The 15,957-nt window shown below is 27.2% G+C and overlaps 1 protein-coding gene across 1 annotated transcript in view; it reads right to left on the reverse strand.

The window, feature by feature from the left end:
• LOC100198869 (bromodomain adjacent to zinc finger domain protein 1A) overlaps positions 1-15,957 on the reverse strand; it is a 44,240-nt gene that overhangs the window by 24,305 nt on the left and 3,978 nt on the right. Inside the window, exons 3-5 of the mRNA XM_065805465.1 lie at positions 9,282-9,521; positions 9,050-9,152; positions 7,414-7,510 (exon numbers count right to left, since the gene is read on the reverse strand). Of these exons, the coding sequence (XP_065661537.1) occupies positions 7,414-7,510; positions 9,050-9,152; positions 9,282-9,521 (440 nt within the window). The remainder of the gene's footprint in view (positions 1-7,413; positions 7,511-9,049; positions 9,153-9,281; positions 9,522-15,957) is intronic.

Consider the following 15,957-nt stretch of genomic DNA (forward strand, 5'->3'; position numbering starts at 1 on the left):
TATTGAACAATTTTTCTCAGAAAAATACTGTTATAAACTTATCTATTTGTCAGTAATTTAAGTTTCATTAAGAATTACATTGTTTGAACTACATGATTTCCTCTTGAATCCTTTCCTTCTTGAATCGAACGTATATATATTCATCTTTATAGTAGATTGGTAAGTGGCGTAAAAATTAAAGTATTGGTGGTAGCACAAAAAGCTTATATACACAACTATTACTGAAGGGAGGGGGCGCAGGTTATTTCAGTGTGATGTTAGACATGTTATCTAAACACACATTTATACATACATCAAGCTTTCCCAGAAAATGAGTAGTTTTTCCTCTTGTATGTCCACACATTTTATTTTAGACAACTACATTTTATTTTAGACAAATTGGTCACGGGCATTTGCAAGTTTTATTATATTAGGCGTAGAAAGCTAACAAAATGTGAAATTAAATTAAATTTAAATTTAAAAAAAAAGTAATAATTTAAATAACTTGTGCACTGTTTTCACTTTTGTTTTTTAGGGTGGTTGTTATTTTGAGCAAGGAAATTGGATAAAGAAAAGCAAAAAAAAAAACAGTTTTAAGTCGACATAAAAAAGAATGATTTTCCGATATTTTATTGTTTTTTTAAAAAAGGAAAGTGAAAATATAAATTGCTATCTGTTTGTGAAATGTATTTGTATAAAATTAATGGAGCAAGTAAATAATGGTGGGATTTGAACCATGGAGTTTCCGTGTATGAATAAATGCCTTATCCAAATAAGCTAAATATGCATATACTAAGGAACAAATAAATATAATTATATAATAAAAGTCGTAAATAAAAATATACGCATTCATTACATAGACATATTCATTTAGGGACAATATATACTTGCTCCATTAAAAGTATACAAATACATTTTACAAACAGATAGCAATTTATATTTTCGCTTTCCTTTTTAAAAAAACAATAAAATAAAGGAAATTTATTCTTTTTAATGTACTTAAAACTGTAAAAGTAAAACAGTACACAAATTATTTAAATTATTACCTTTTTTATTTTTTCAATGTATCTGTCTATGCATGCTCTAAAAACTTTCATTCATCTAGTTTTTTTTTCCCGTACTTCAACCTTTTGGAACTCTCCCCCATCATGTTTTCCCACACTTCAACCTTTTGGAACTCTGTTCCATCTTGTTTTCCCGCACTTCAATCTTTTGGAACTCTCTCCCATCATGTTTTCATGTACTTTCCTGTACTGTTGCTTTCATTGGTTGCCAGTAAAATGCAAACTAAAAACTTTTTTGTGAATCAAGACATTATATTTTAATGATCGCTACATCTATGATATTTAAAAAAACTTTTGCTAATCAATTCTTTAATTTGAATTAGATATAGTGGAATTTGATATATTTAATTTAAATTAGATTACATTTCTTTTAAATAAAATATAATTTATATTTTTGCTGAAGTCCATAAAATATATAGTAAAATAAACAATTTAATGGCAAACGGAAAAAAAAGTTTGCATACTACCAGTTTGCATACTACCAATTTGCAGCTCGCGGTTTGCATTTTACCAACTACCGCTTGCAGCATTGTTGGGAGTGAATTAGATTTTAAAAAATAAATTTTTTGTTGGTAGTGAATTCAGAATAAAACATTCAAAAAATGGAAAGAAAAAAAAAAGTGTCTCCTAAAAAATTCTTAAAAATTTTCCTAAAATTTGGGTGTCTAATATAAAAAATGTGGTCACTATAATTAAATGAAAGATGAATTAGAGGAAAAATCAATTTGATCAGAAACGCACTGCCAGGGACAAAAATAATGCACTACTAGAGATATTCTCCATGCACAACATGGCACTCTTAATACTCAGATATTTTTTCAAATTATAGAAATAAAATTTTCAACTTTCATTTTTTAAATTGTGTTATTATTTAAACGTTGATATCTTCAGCATAGTACATTAAAATATTTACATTAACAATTGAACTAGCAGGCATTTTTAGTCCATTGGCTAAAACAAATTTTAATTACCTTTTGATACTTTTAGCAGTATCATGATAATAAATTATCAATTACTTTGTAGAACATAATGAGAACTTTTAGCTGTTTTAATTTTCAAATACATTTGCATCCTGTACACACTCATCACAATTGCACATTAAGAAATGCTCCCAAACAGAAGCATTTCTTAAAGAAAATAATTTTTATTTTCAAATTCTCCAAAACAATTCCCACAAAATAGAGCTGGATCCGGATCTAAAAATCTAATCAGGACTGTAGTGTAGTCCTTTAATATGTAATGTAATGTAGTGTGTAATATTTAAATGCAAAATTGCAGTATAAATATGTATTACTGTAGTATGTTACATATATATATATATATATATATATATATATATATATATATATATATATATATATATATATATATAATATATATGTATATATATATATATTTAGGGGTCCCAACTGACCTTTTAATAATTAACCAGTCCATATTACTGTCCAAAATAAATTTTTTTAAAGTATGTCAACCTAGTACTCAAAAAAAGCGCACTTGTCTGAAAATGAGAATAATTACTCCGAATAGCACCGGAAAAACTCTTTGGTGGGAACAATATAACGGGTGATGCGGAAGTTATCGGACAAAGTAAAAATGTCAATAACTTATTTATAAATAAAAAAACAAACTACTATTATATTTTTTTTTTAATAAAGCATTTATCTTTTAATAAAAATATATTATTTTTTATATGAAAAAACACCATCATCTGCAATTGATCTCAATTTTGCTCTGACGCCTTTCATATGCGACTGTAAAAAGTTTAAATAAATTTCTTGTAATTTTAGTTTAATGCGATCAATCAAAACTTGCTCTGTTGAAGCTTGCCAATCTCCCATGTAAACCTTCTGTGCCAAATGTCCTCAAAAATTTTCAATTGGTCGTGCTTGAGGCACATTTGGGGGATTGGATTCTTTATCAACGTAATAGACATATTGGTCCATCCAATTTAGAGAATCTTTAGAATAATGAGAATTTGCTAAATCTGGCAAAAATAAATAATTAAAGTCTCAATGATACTTGTGAATAAATGGAAGCAGTCGTTTTTCTTAACATTCATTAACATAGATTGATGAATTGATTGCTACAGCCTTGGAAGTGCGAAACAATGGCTCGGACATACCACGGTCAGATATGGCTATCCACATTAATAATTTTTTTGGAAATATTTCATTTCCTATAAAACGAACACTTTTTGGGCATGTCTTTTTGTTGTTTGTGTAGTATCCAGAATTTCCAGGCATGTTGTCCCCTGCAAAACAAAAGTATTTTTCGTCATCGATGACTAGAAGCAATTTTGTGTTATAGAGTTGGTTAACTAGTTTCCTGCTTCTTTTCTTTGCCTTTGTTTGTTGTTCTATATTGTATTTTGGAGTCTTTTCACGTTTTCTATATTTAATGTTCACCTTTTTTAACTGATGACCAATTGTCGATTGATTTACACCGAATTTAATACCTATTTTTCTCTGACCAGGCCTTCCCAGGAGAGGCGTGCGGTCGCACGCCTTGAGTGAACACGGATATTTATTTTTTTTTGGATAACTCGGCCACGCTTTTTTAGCAAATATTAAAAACGCATTTTTAAAAAGGCGCTGAAAAAATCAAATTAAATTCGTTGTATTATTTTGTAATTTTATTAATAATTTATTCTTTTCATTAATAAGGAAATAATAACATAAAAATAATATATATATATTTTTTTTTTGAATTTTTTTTTCTTATAACAAAATTTTTTTTTTTTTATTTTACATATTTTTTTTTCTAATTTTAAATTTTTTCGCATAAGTATGTCTTTTTACAAAAAATAACTTCTAAGTTCTATAAGAATTATTATCTACAAGGTTCTTGATAAGGATATGAACGATTAGCTCATTCGGTTAAGACATTACACAGCGCCGCGGAGACCCGGGTTCGCATCCCGCGTCAGCAGAGCATATTTTTCAAAATAAATTAAAAAAGTTTTCGGTCACATTTTCTGTTTATTTTTTCGACTTGTCTCAAATATCGTTGCTGAAAAAATCAACACCTAAAAATATATTATAAATAATTATAATATAAATAAATAAAAAATAAATATAAACAAATAAATTTTTTTTTAATGTTTACTATACAAAAAAAAAAAAAATTGTAATAAGAAAAAAAAAAAATTTTTAAATAAGTATAAATATATATATATATATATATATATATATATTTCATTTTTATGTTCATATTTTTATATTAATAATAGGAATAAATTATGAATAAAAATAATAAAATAATACGACAATTTAGTTAGGTTTTTTCAGCGCCTTTTTAAAAATGCGTCATTAATATATGCTAAAAAACCGTGGCCAAACTCTCAAAAAATATATATATATGCGTGGTCACTCAAAGCGACCGACCGCACGCCTCTCCTGGGAAGGCCTGCTGACTGACCCCTTTTCGATTGTTGACAAGTCTCGTTAATTCGGCTTTCTTTTCTCTAGTCCAGGATGTCAGACGACCAGGGTGCTTTCTATCAGAAAACGATTGAACAGTTTTAATTCTTTTTAGGTTATCATATATTGTACTTCGAGCAAATCCTTCCTTTTCAAAATGATTTACGATTTTTTTTTTTTTTTTATATTAGGTTTATTTACAAAAAACATTTTTAGTCGCTTTCAAAAAGATTCTCGTTCAGCTGCATTTAACCTCATTTTAGATAATTGTGTTTCAAATAATAAAGTTTATATTTTATAGAACGTTTATGTCTACGCATAAAACCACAAAAACTAATTATTATGCTCAAATAATGAAATTAGGATTTGTCCGATAACTTCCGCATCACCCGTTACACACCTTCCTGATATGAAAAATCCAAAAATTAAAATTTATGACCGTCCAAGAAAAAAAATTCACTTTGAAGTTTTCAGCATAGTCAAAAAAGTTGAAAAATGCTGAAAATATAACATTTTTTATCTTTGTAATAAAAACATAAAAATAAGTCAGAAATTGTATGTTGACTGCTTTGAGAATCATAATAAAACAATTTTTGCTTTTCTTCCTGCTCACTGTACTTGCCAAGAGATTTCTTCCTGTGATCAATGAATTCCTTGACATGAAAGAAAACGGTATGGACTTTAGGGGTCCTATAATTATCAGGAACATCCTCAGCAACTGCAACAAAAAGTTGGCGCTTAATTTCACTGTCTCTGGGTGTTTGAAATAACACCGCCTTTTTGCCTGGTGGTGAAATGGATGAAAGTCTTGCTTCTTCTTCTTGAATGCCAAGACTGACTTTAAGGAAACCAACTCCACCATCGATGCCTAACTTCACCAAGTAGCCTTGAACATAACGTTGCAACAAGACATCATTCAGTAGCTCAGACAGATTTTTGCAGTGAACCACAAATTGTTTTCTGGACTGCTGCTTGTCATTTGAAATGGATATGTATGTGTGTGAGGAGTGGTCTGCCAATTGCTTTCCAATTTCAAGAAACTTTTCTTTAAATCTTGGCTCGACAACTTTTGTATTTGTGACTTGGTTTAATGTAGATGCAAGTTTTTTGATGTTGTTGTTTGACAGTCCAGTGTTGTTTTGTATCCAGACAAGATCTTGAGCTTGTAAAAGTGGCACATCACCAAACAGTCTCTCGGGGTTTGAAGGACCTTTAGGAAAGAAATTTGAAAAACACCAATTTGAGACACTTAAAAAGCAGTGGCCTTATTAAAATGCAAAACATTTTATGTAGTATTTTAACTGTTGAAGTATTAAGCAAGATTCCCTTTACCTGGAGTAATTGGCATGGGACGGTCTCCACCATTTTGCGCAATTCTTATAGTTCCATGAGGTGAGGACTATTTTGCTGAGATAACAGTTGATGCAATCTGTTCACTGGCTTTTGGATCCTTTGAAGCAAGTTGTTCAAGATTTTCTCTAAAAGTGTATTGATTCCACTGATGTGATACTCCTCTTGCAACAAGTGTGAGACAGTCTGAATCTTCTTTGATTTTGTGAAGCTCCTGAAGATTCTGAATTGTCCAAAGAGTGCTTTTGAAGTGCTTTCAAATGACTAACTCAACAAATAATGCAATCACAAGGCTGACCACGTGTCTCTGGTCTAACCAGGATTTCTGTGAAATCATAAAGGTTTGGGAGAGCCGCATATTCACTTTTGCACTTTTTTCCTAAAAGAATCCTGTAGGTATTGCATATTCCACTTGGAACTTGTGAGTCAGAAAAGTCAAGTGTGAATGAAACTGATTTCTTGATTTGTTCAATCAAAAAAATTGTCAATTCTCCAGTACATTTGTTCAAACACAGGAAACAAACTGTTTTCCTACAGTCATCTTGTTTTTTAACAGAATTTGGCATTTTTGCTTTGAAGTTAAAAAAAAGTTGTCATGCAGAATTTAACACTTGACAAACAACTGCTTTTTTCTGGAATTACAAAAACTTGTTTAGAATTAAATATTACTCACTAGGGCTTTGTAATAATAACAAAATGTTTTTAATACAATTTCTGACTTATTTTTATGATTTTTATTCCAAAGATACATGTTGTACCATTTTGCAAACTTTTTGGACAATGCTGAAAACTTCAAATTGAATTTTTTTTCTCGGATGGTTATAAAAGATTTCAAATTTTGGATTTTTTTTATCAGGAAGGTGTGTAATTGTTCCCACCAAAGGGTTTTTCTAGTGCTTTTCGGAGTAATTATTCTCATTTTTGGACAAGTGTGAGCGAATTTTATATAAATATTATCATTTTAGATTTTATTGCTTAAAAACTAACATTTTTTAAAAAAACGGTAAGTTTTTTAAAAGTTTTTAATATAATTTTTTATAACAAGTTTTTATAAAATATGATTACTTTTTGTAAAATTTTTATAAAACTACACTTTTATATTATGGACCATTGATTATTCAAGGGGCAGTTGGGACCCCTAATATTTTTTAATCAAAACTATTTTAAACCCAGTGTTATTTTATTATGTAGAACTAATCTAAGGGTTTAACAGAAGAAATATTCAAAAAAAAGTAATTTTTTTCCACCCTAATATTAGGTTTTGTATATAAAATACTTTTGCATGTCAATTGGTACAGTATATATATAGTATTATAGTATGCAACAGGATGCAACATATAGTATGTATATGTAGTATTTACAAATTATATTGTATCTAAAAGTTTAAACTGCTTTGTAAATGTTTATATTTTACACTGCTGCAATTTTTTATTTGGAAAAAAAAAATTCACATGAAAGTCAGACCCTACTGATCAAAAACCAACTTACATAATTTTAAATACACAACTAAAAGTTATATAGAAAGAGACAATATTATATTTCTTTTTAAAAAAAACAAATTCACAATATAGTTAAAATATCTAAAGCAGTGTTCATACTTGAGTTTTCTTTTTTTTTTGATTTTTTCAAGATAGGTGTAACTTGAGGTGAAACAATAGAAGTTAATCCCAAGGAGTATCGAGTAACTTCTGATGACTACAAGATTAAAAAAAAAAGAAATTTTAGATATAAATTACAAAAAGGAATGACAGATTAAAATAATTAGAAATAGTTATAGTAACATTAGTATTTGAGTAAATAATTTCAATTAAACAGTTGGAAAGACAAATCTTTCATTATTATTATTATTAGGGACATTCTACCAAATTTTTGGGGTTTCAGATTCCATTGTCTAAAATTAAAGACTCCAAACTACTTTTATAAACAAAATAGTTCCAGTAACACAAAACTAACTTAAATCACTTCCAAGTATATAAATTAGTCTTTCATATATACATAATTTATTCATTATATACATAATTTATTCAGTACTGTCAAAGGGTATAATATGCTCTACTTATATTGTCAAAGCTACAATTGTTGAGGAAGGCCATATCAGTTATATGGTAGATGTAACTATTATGTCCTTCCAGATCCATGAAGAACTTTTATATCTAACAACTTTCCAAATAATATAAACAATTTACATAATTTTACATGTTATTTCAGTCCTTTGAACCTTTAACAAAATTCATAACAATTTTGAACAATTCATACATTTTTCATACCTACTTCCTTTTGCCGAAATAAACTTTTATTTATACAGCTATTTTTAAAAATTAAATTTAGTCAAATTCCTAACATTTTTAAAATCTTAATTTTTATGTTAAATTAAAATTGAGACTATTAAAGGTATATCTAACATAAAAAAATAAGGTCAACTTACACATAAAAGAAATGAAGAGCTTTTATTAATTTAGGTATTTAAAACTTTTTACTTGTAGTTGAAATAGTGTTTTCGAAGAGGTCTCAAAATATATTTAAATTACAAGAATTTTTGAATTATAGGAGTTCAACTCTAAATATTAAACCTGAAAAGACCAAATATTTTTTTCAGATTTAAATGATCTTTTAAATTACAAGAGTTCAAATGAAGCTTATTTTTATTTGATAGTATTAAAACAAAGTTTTTACATTTTTACAAAAACACATTTGAAAGAAACATTTAAAAGAGTTATTAAAAAAGTAATGGACACTCAAATGTATGTCTTTAAAAAGTTTTTTAAAGAAAAATTATAATATAATATACTATTGAACTATACATTTTTGATTATGTTAGTAATTCCACTATAGCTGCATGACTCAGCAAAATACTTTATTCAATTTGAACTTACTAAAAATGAATAAAAAAAAATTTAATTATAAATATCTTTTAAACAATTAATAATAAATTAAACTCAGAACAAAAATTGCTGTATTAAACAGTTGATTCGAATTCAAAACAATAACATCTTCTTAACAAAGTGGCCATATATAATTTTAGAAACATAGGTGCAAACTTTTCCTTAATAATTAAACAAGAAACCAACTTTTTTTACAAAGCACAAATAAAAGCAAAACATTTGTCAAAAATTTTTACGAAATCTAATGAATTAATGGAAAAGACTTTTTTTATGAAACCTAATAAACTAATTTTTAAAAAATGAATAAAAATTATCAAAAATAACTAATGAATCATGACAAAATAGTTCTTACCTTGACAACCCAGTATCCATCATCACTAGAAGAAGTGGTTCGAACACAAGATTGTTTCAGAAACATTTTTAACTTTTCTTTAACAAACACACCTTTTTCTCGTCTGATAAAAATATTCTTATATTTTTTACTTATTTTTATTTATAACTTTATGATTATATTTATTTACCATACTTCATTAACATAAAAAAAAAAAAAACTAAAACATTAAATATCAAGGAAATAAAATTACCTGACACAATTTCCATTCAAAGTTACAATTGATCCCTTAAGTGAACCTTTCAATATTTCAACCTTGTACTGCAATGAGTTTGGTTCTGGCCATGTATCTTTATAGTCCATTGCAGATTGTTGTTTATTTTTATTTTTATTAGGAGATTTAAGAGAAACGACAGTTGGAGCTGGATAAGCATTTTTGCAAAAATATGTGACATCTGAATTACTTGGTACTTCAGTAATAATTCCTTTTTCCCTACAATTAAACCAAAAAAAAATTAAAAAAACTATTGAAAAATATAAAGTTTTTTCATGTACAGAAAATAAAATTCCATTAAAAAAAAAAATGACAAAAATAACTCTTTAGTAAAAGTATAGTAGTTTTACACATTTTTTTAATTACACATTTTTCAACCAAATTAAACTTTATAAATTAGTTAAGATTGTAAATTGATTTAATCTTTCAAAACTTGTAATTTTAAGAAACAATTTAGTTAAAAGATATAGTTAAGAAATAAGCGTGAAATCAATAACATGTAGGACTGAATAATAAGAAAAAAAAAAAGGAAAATTGTAAGTATTAATAAGTGGTATAATTAAAAACTGTTCAACCTATGCAAATACATTTGCTAATCCAAGTTTGGGAAGAAACAAAAGTTAAAACAGTAGCAATGTTAATAACTTGTTTTAGTGGTTGGCCTAAGCTTTATTCTATTGAAACCATCCTTGGCCTCTATAAGTTATTTTATCTATCATTAGTAATTAACTCCAGTTAAAGTAAAACAATTAATAGTTGGTAGATTGTTAAGGCTATCCTATAATGTTTTAATACTTACTGCTGCTGCTGCCATTACTCATTCGTGCATGTTTGCCAGAGCTCATGGCAGCCATTACACAAAATTAAGGTCAAGAAAGAGTCACAGCTTTTTTTTTTATGAGAAAATAGGAACAAAAGTGTATGCAAATATCTAACTTATGTAAACTTAAAATTATGTAATGTTAAAACATGTATCAAGTTTTACAGTATCTAGACATACTGTATGGGATTGTTTATTTGTTATGTTTTACTTCCTAACAACTGTGACTCTCATTATATATAGAAACTATTCTTATTCTATAAGAAAGTTACCATTTTAATTTTGATAATGGAGATATATTAGTATATAATATCATGCCAATTTAATATCAGACATCAAATGCTTAAAAAAATAAGCAATCTAACGAGATTTTTTTTTTTTTTTTGAGCATTTGTATGTTGTGTAGTAATTTAGTCTCACATTGTTTGTTTGTAATATTTGCCAAAAATATATACTGCTAGTAGGCCCTTATTAAAAAAAGCCCTATACTGAACTTTATTTGAAAGAAAATTTAAAAATTTTAAATTATTATTTACTGAGTTTCCCAGACCACCTTCATCAGATAATTAGTAATTTAATTATTCATAATTTATTTTTTTATCTGCATTTTTTTTTTCTAATTATATGATTTATTTTTCCATTTTGCTAATTTTGTTCAGAGGTTTAAATAAATGGGCAACCAAAGTTTTATTTCTGCGCCCTATGCTTAATGATAATTGATAACCAACAAGAAGAACAATAGGAAATCACTCGATAGTTTAAAGATTTCTTTTCTCTCTCTATATATATATATATGTATGTATTCTCTCTCTCCTCTCTATCCTTTTCTCTCTATATATGTATGTATATAAAGATATTATGCCTTAAAACCCCTTTAGATAGAAAATCACAGCTCATTGTTTTTAATGAGGTATGGTTATCTTTTGTGTTAACCCTTTTATAGATTCTATTTCAGAAAAACTACAGTTTTTATATCAAAAATAAAAAACATGAATTTCTATAAGCATTTTGATATCTTTTTTTACAATTTTTTTAGCATAATTTGGATTTATATAAAATTTTCCTTCATTTAAGTACTAAGTTGAGTACTATTTAAAAAGAAACATTTTTTAAAACAATATTTGGGTACTATTGAATAGAAAATGAGCTTGAGCATGAACTAAATATTGGACAATTAAACTTAAATAAGAATTAATCACAAAAGATAATCACAGCACATGAAAAAAACTGAGTTCTAAATTTTTTTATCTAAAAGAGGGTTGAAGGCACCCTAAAATATATATATATATATATATATATATATATATATATATATATATATATATATATATATATATATATATATATATATATATATATATATATATATATATATATATATATATATGTAAGCCTTGGCTAGAGTAAATGAGCGCAAGAGCAGAGAAAAGCTCTCCTAAAACAAACATGCCAAGCCATGCGAGCTGATCCTCTAAACAGCATTATATGAGAGCTTTCCTTAGGTTTTTGCACAATTTTTTGTTTATTTATTAAAAATAAATTAAATACAAAATTTGGTTTTATACTAGTTACAAGTATTTGTTAAGTAACGTTAATGTTACGAGAATATATCATCTGTAATCAATCAATCAATGAATTATTTCACTTTATAAAGTAAATACAAAGTTAGGATCAGTCAAAAACAGTTATTTAACTGACAAAAACGTGACAACCTACAAATATTCATTATAAATTTGACAAAATGTATAACATATTACTAGTACATAAATAATATCAGGTAATATAATAATAATAATTATATTATAATAATAAAAAAATAAAAATAAAACAAAAAAACACTAAAAAGAATTTAAAAAAAAAAGCACTTAAAAAAATAAAGAAGCTAAAAATAATAAATAATAGAACGATAACAATATAGTAACAAGAATATCAGCAATAGCATGTTATTTAAGAAAAGAGGCAAAAACAACTTGAATTTTACAGGTACAAAGGATAAAGTCAAAACAACATGAAAAACAATTATTGAGATAAATAACACAGCAGAAGCATCACTTTTTATTTTTATTATTATAGCTCAACTTCCTTTTCTTAGATACGTTGTCTTGATTTCAGAGGGAAGATAATTCCATGATTTAATGGATTTATAATTAATGGAATTAATGCCATACTTAAGTGTTTACTTTAAAGGTATTACAAGATTGTTACATGATGCTGATCTAAGATTATGGCAATGACTTTTATTAACAAATTTATAATAACTATTGAAGCTTATTAGTAAGTTATTATGCAAACTGTCCCATACAAGTGTACAATTCAGTAGGAATATTAGATCTTTTAGATCCATAATTTTTTAGAGATTGTAAAGGATTTTAGAGTCAAATCTATTAGATTGGAAATGAAGTATTTTAAGTGATTTGTTTTGAAGGTTTTTTATGATCTTTGTATACTTTGACTGATTTTGCCCCCATATCTGAAAACCATAAAGCATATGCGAGTTAAATATAGCATACCATATATTTATGAGAGTCTCGTAGCTAACAGAGTGTCTGATCTTTGCCAACATTCCATTTGCACAGATGAGTTTAAGGGCAGTCTGCTTCTGTTGGTGTGTGAAAGAAAGATTTTCATCTAACATTATTCCTAAATACTTTATTTGAATAATAAGATTTAACTTTTGCCACTGATTCTGAAATTTAATTATTTATGTATTTGTACAGAGTGTGGTTTAAATAGAATTATTTCAATTTTTTTTTAGCATTTAGGGATATTTTATTTGATCTTAACATTAAAACCAAGCAGGCTATGTCGTAATTAAGGTGTTGGTTTATTTTTTTAAGTGGTTTTTCAGTTATTAGGACATTAGTGTCATCAGCAAAATGATATGTTTTTGAGAACTTGGTATATGTGTTTAAGTTATTGATGTAGATAAGAAAAAGGAGAGGGCGAAGAATGGAGCCTTGGGGAACACCTACAGATACTGATTTGGTATTAGAAGAGATATCAGAAATTGTAACAAATTGAGAACGGTTCAGTGGTATGACTTAAACCATGAGTGAACAACTCCACTGATACCATAATGATGTAACTTTGATAACAGAATTCCAGGATCCACAGTGTCAAATGTATTCTGTAAGTCAATAAAAACCCCACAAGTAAATGTGTTATTGTCTGAAGCTTCGCCTATAGTTTCGGTTATGTCTATGAGTGCTTGGTTAGTACAAAGTTTTTTGAGAAATCCAAACCGAAGCTTACATAGACAATTGTGCTGACTTTTCTAATTTCTAATTTCTTATACATAAGTTTTTCCAGCAGTTTACTGATATTAGATAGTAGTGATATTGGTCAATAATTAAGATGATTTGTGTTTGAGCCTTTTTTCAAGATTGGAATAACCCTAGCAATTTTAAATAGGTCAGGATGTGCTCAGGATTTAAATAATTCATTAATTATAGCTGTTAATGGATAACTTAGTTCTTTTGATGTTAAGATAAGTATATTTGTGGGAATGCTGTTAGGACCTGTGCTCTTTTTTGGATACATTTTGGACAAATAATCTTTTACTTCTTGTGGTGTAACTTGGGATATAAAAAATGAGTTTTGTTTATAGTTTTTTAGAAAGTGGCTAAAGTTATTCTTAGAGGGTTTTTGATGATAGATAGTCTGCAATTGAGGAGAAGTAATCATTAAATAAGTTAGCAATTTGCTTTTTGTCAGTAATAGTCTAATTATTTACAAGTAAACTTTCTATAGAATTATTATTTGCTTTTATATTTATTATGAAGTTTATTTTTTATATTTATGGAATTAATAATGCCAGCAGTTATCCGTGATTTGTTAGGCAATAAATTGGATAAGATGATCAGTAAAGATACTGTTAGATTGCCTTGTTTAAGATTTGGAGGGTAGAAGTTTACAAAAATATTACCAATGAGTGTTTTAGATTGTATAGTGGTTCTTTTTGGTATAGTGATAAGTAGATAGAGAGAGTTAGAACACATAGAGTTAAGAAAGGCTGATACCTCATTTGATAGATAATAATTTAAGAGGTTGATATTAAAGTCGCCTAAAAGAATAATATTTTTATTTTCTATTGATAACTTGTCTAGTAGAGTTTGTAAGTAAATGTCTTTGAATTCAGTGATGCACATACAAGGGTGATGATAGATGCATCCAACAATTATATTTTTTTCAGATGACAGAATTATTTCAATAAAGGTTGACTCTAGTTTTTTTGGTTTGTTGATTTGGAGATCAGTTCTCAACTTAAAGTTTAGACCTAATTTTATATATAAAAGAGTTCCTCCTTTATTAGAATATGAATCGGTTTGCTCAAGTAGATAGCCATCTAAGGATATATTAGTTATTGATATCTTGTTTTTTTGAAGACATGTTTCAGTTATGGCAATAAAAATTGGTTTGCTTTTCATGAGAGAAATAACACATTTAAGGTCATCAATGTAGTACTTTATTGATGATATATTAACATATAAGTATATTTCAGAACCTTTGAAAGTTGAACGCTGTTGTATCAAATAAATTATTAAAGGGATCCCAAACCTCTGAGACATGTTGCATTTATATTAAAGAGAATGATAAAAAAAAATGTTTGGGCTGAATTTTTTTTAATTAAAAAAAAAAAGAACAAATGAATACCAAGCTTTTTTATTTTAGTTGAAGCTCGCCTTCTTCGTTTGACTTAAAAATCAGCATAATATACGCATCAATCTACAGAATTGATGATTTATAATATACACATCAATCTACAGACATGATGATTTATTCAAGCGCATTTTCCAAAGATTTTTAAACGGTGACATCATTGACTTTTTTGTTTGTTAACATAATCTCTTACACAAACAAAAAAATCAATGATGTCATGTACTGAAACTCTTAGAAATAAAACGCAGGAATAATATATCTGTAGATTGCAGCGTATATTATGCTGACTTTTAGGCATACAATAAAATGGAGAAGGTGAGCTTTGACTAAAATAAAAAAGTTAGTTTTTCTCGGTATTAAATTATGCTTGTATTTTATATCAAAAAAATTTAGCCCAAACATTTTTTTTATCATTCTCTTTAATATGAACATTACATGTCTCAGAGGTTTAGGATCCCTTTAATGAGTTAGTAAGATATTTTATTTTAATATGAACATTACATGTCTCAGAGGTTTAGGATCCCTTTAATGAGTTAGTAAGATATTTTATTTTAATATGAACATTACATGTCTCAGAGGTTTAGGATCCCTTTAATGAGTTAGTAAGATATTTTATTTTAATATGAACATTACATGTCTCAGAGGTTTAGGATCCCTTTAATGAGTTAGTAAGATATTTTATTTTAATATGAACATTACATGTCTCAGAGGTTTAGGATCCCTTTAATGAGTTAGTAAGATATTTTATTTTAATATGAACATTACATGTCTCAGAGGTTTAGGATCCCTTTAATGAGTTAGTAAGATATTTTATTTTAATATGAACATTACATGTCTCAGAGGTTTAGGATCCCTTTAATGAGTTAGTAAGATATTTTATTTTAATATGAACATTACATGTCTCAGAGGTTTAGGATCCCTTTAATGAGTTAGTAAGATATTTTATTTTAATATGAACATTACATGTCTCAGAGGTTTAGGATCCCTTTAATGAGTTAGTAAGATATTTTATTTTAATATGAACATTACATGTCTCAGAGGTTTAGGATCCCTTTAATGAGTTAGTAAGATATTTTATTTTAATATGAACATTACATGTCTCAGAGGTTTAGGATCCCTTTAATGAGTTAGTAAGATATTTTATTTTAATATGAACATTACATGTCTCAGAGGTTT

Source organism: Hydra vulgaris, chromosome 09 (genome assembly GCF_038396675.1).
Source record: "Hydra vulgaris chromosome 09, alternate assembly HydraT2T_AEP".
In the NCBI taxonomy this organism is placed as follows: Eukaryota; Metazoa; Cnidaria; class Hydrozoa; order Anthoathecata; family Hydridae; genus Hydra; species Hydra vulgaris.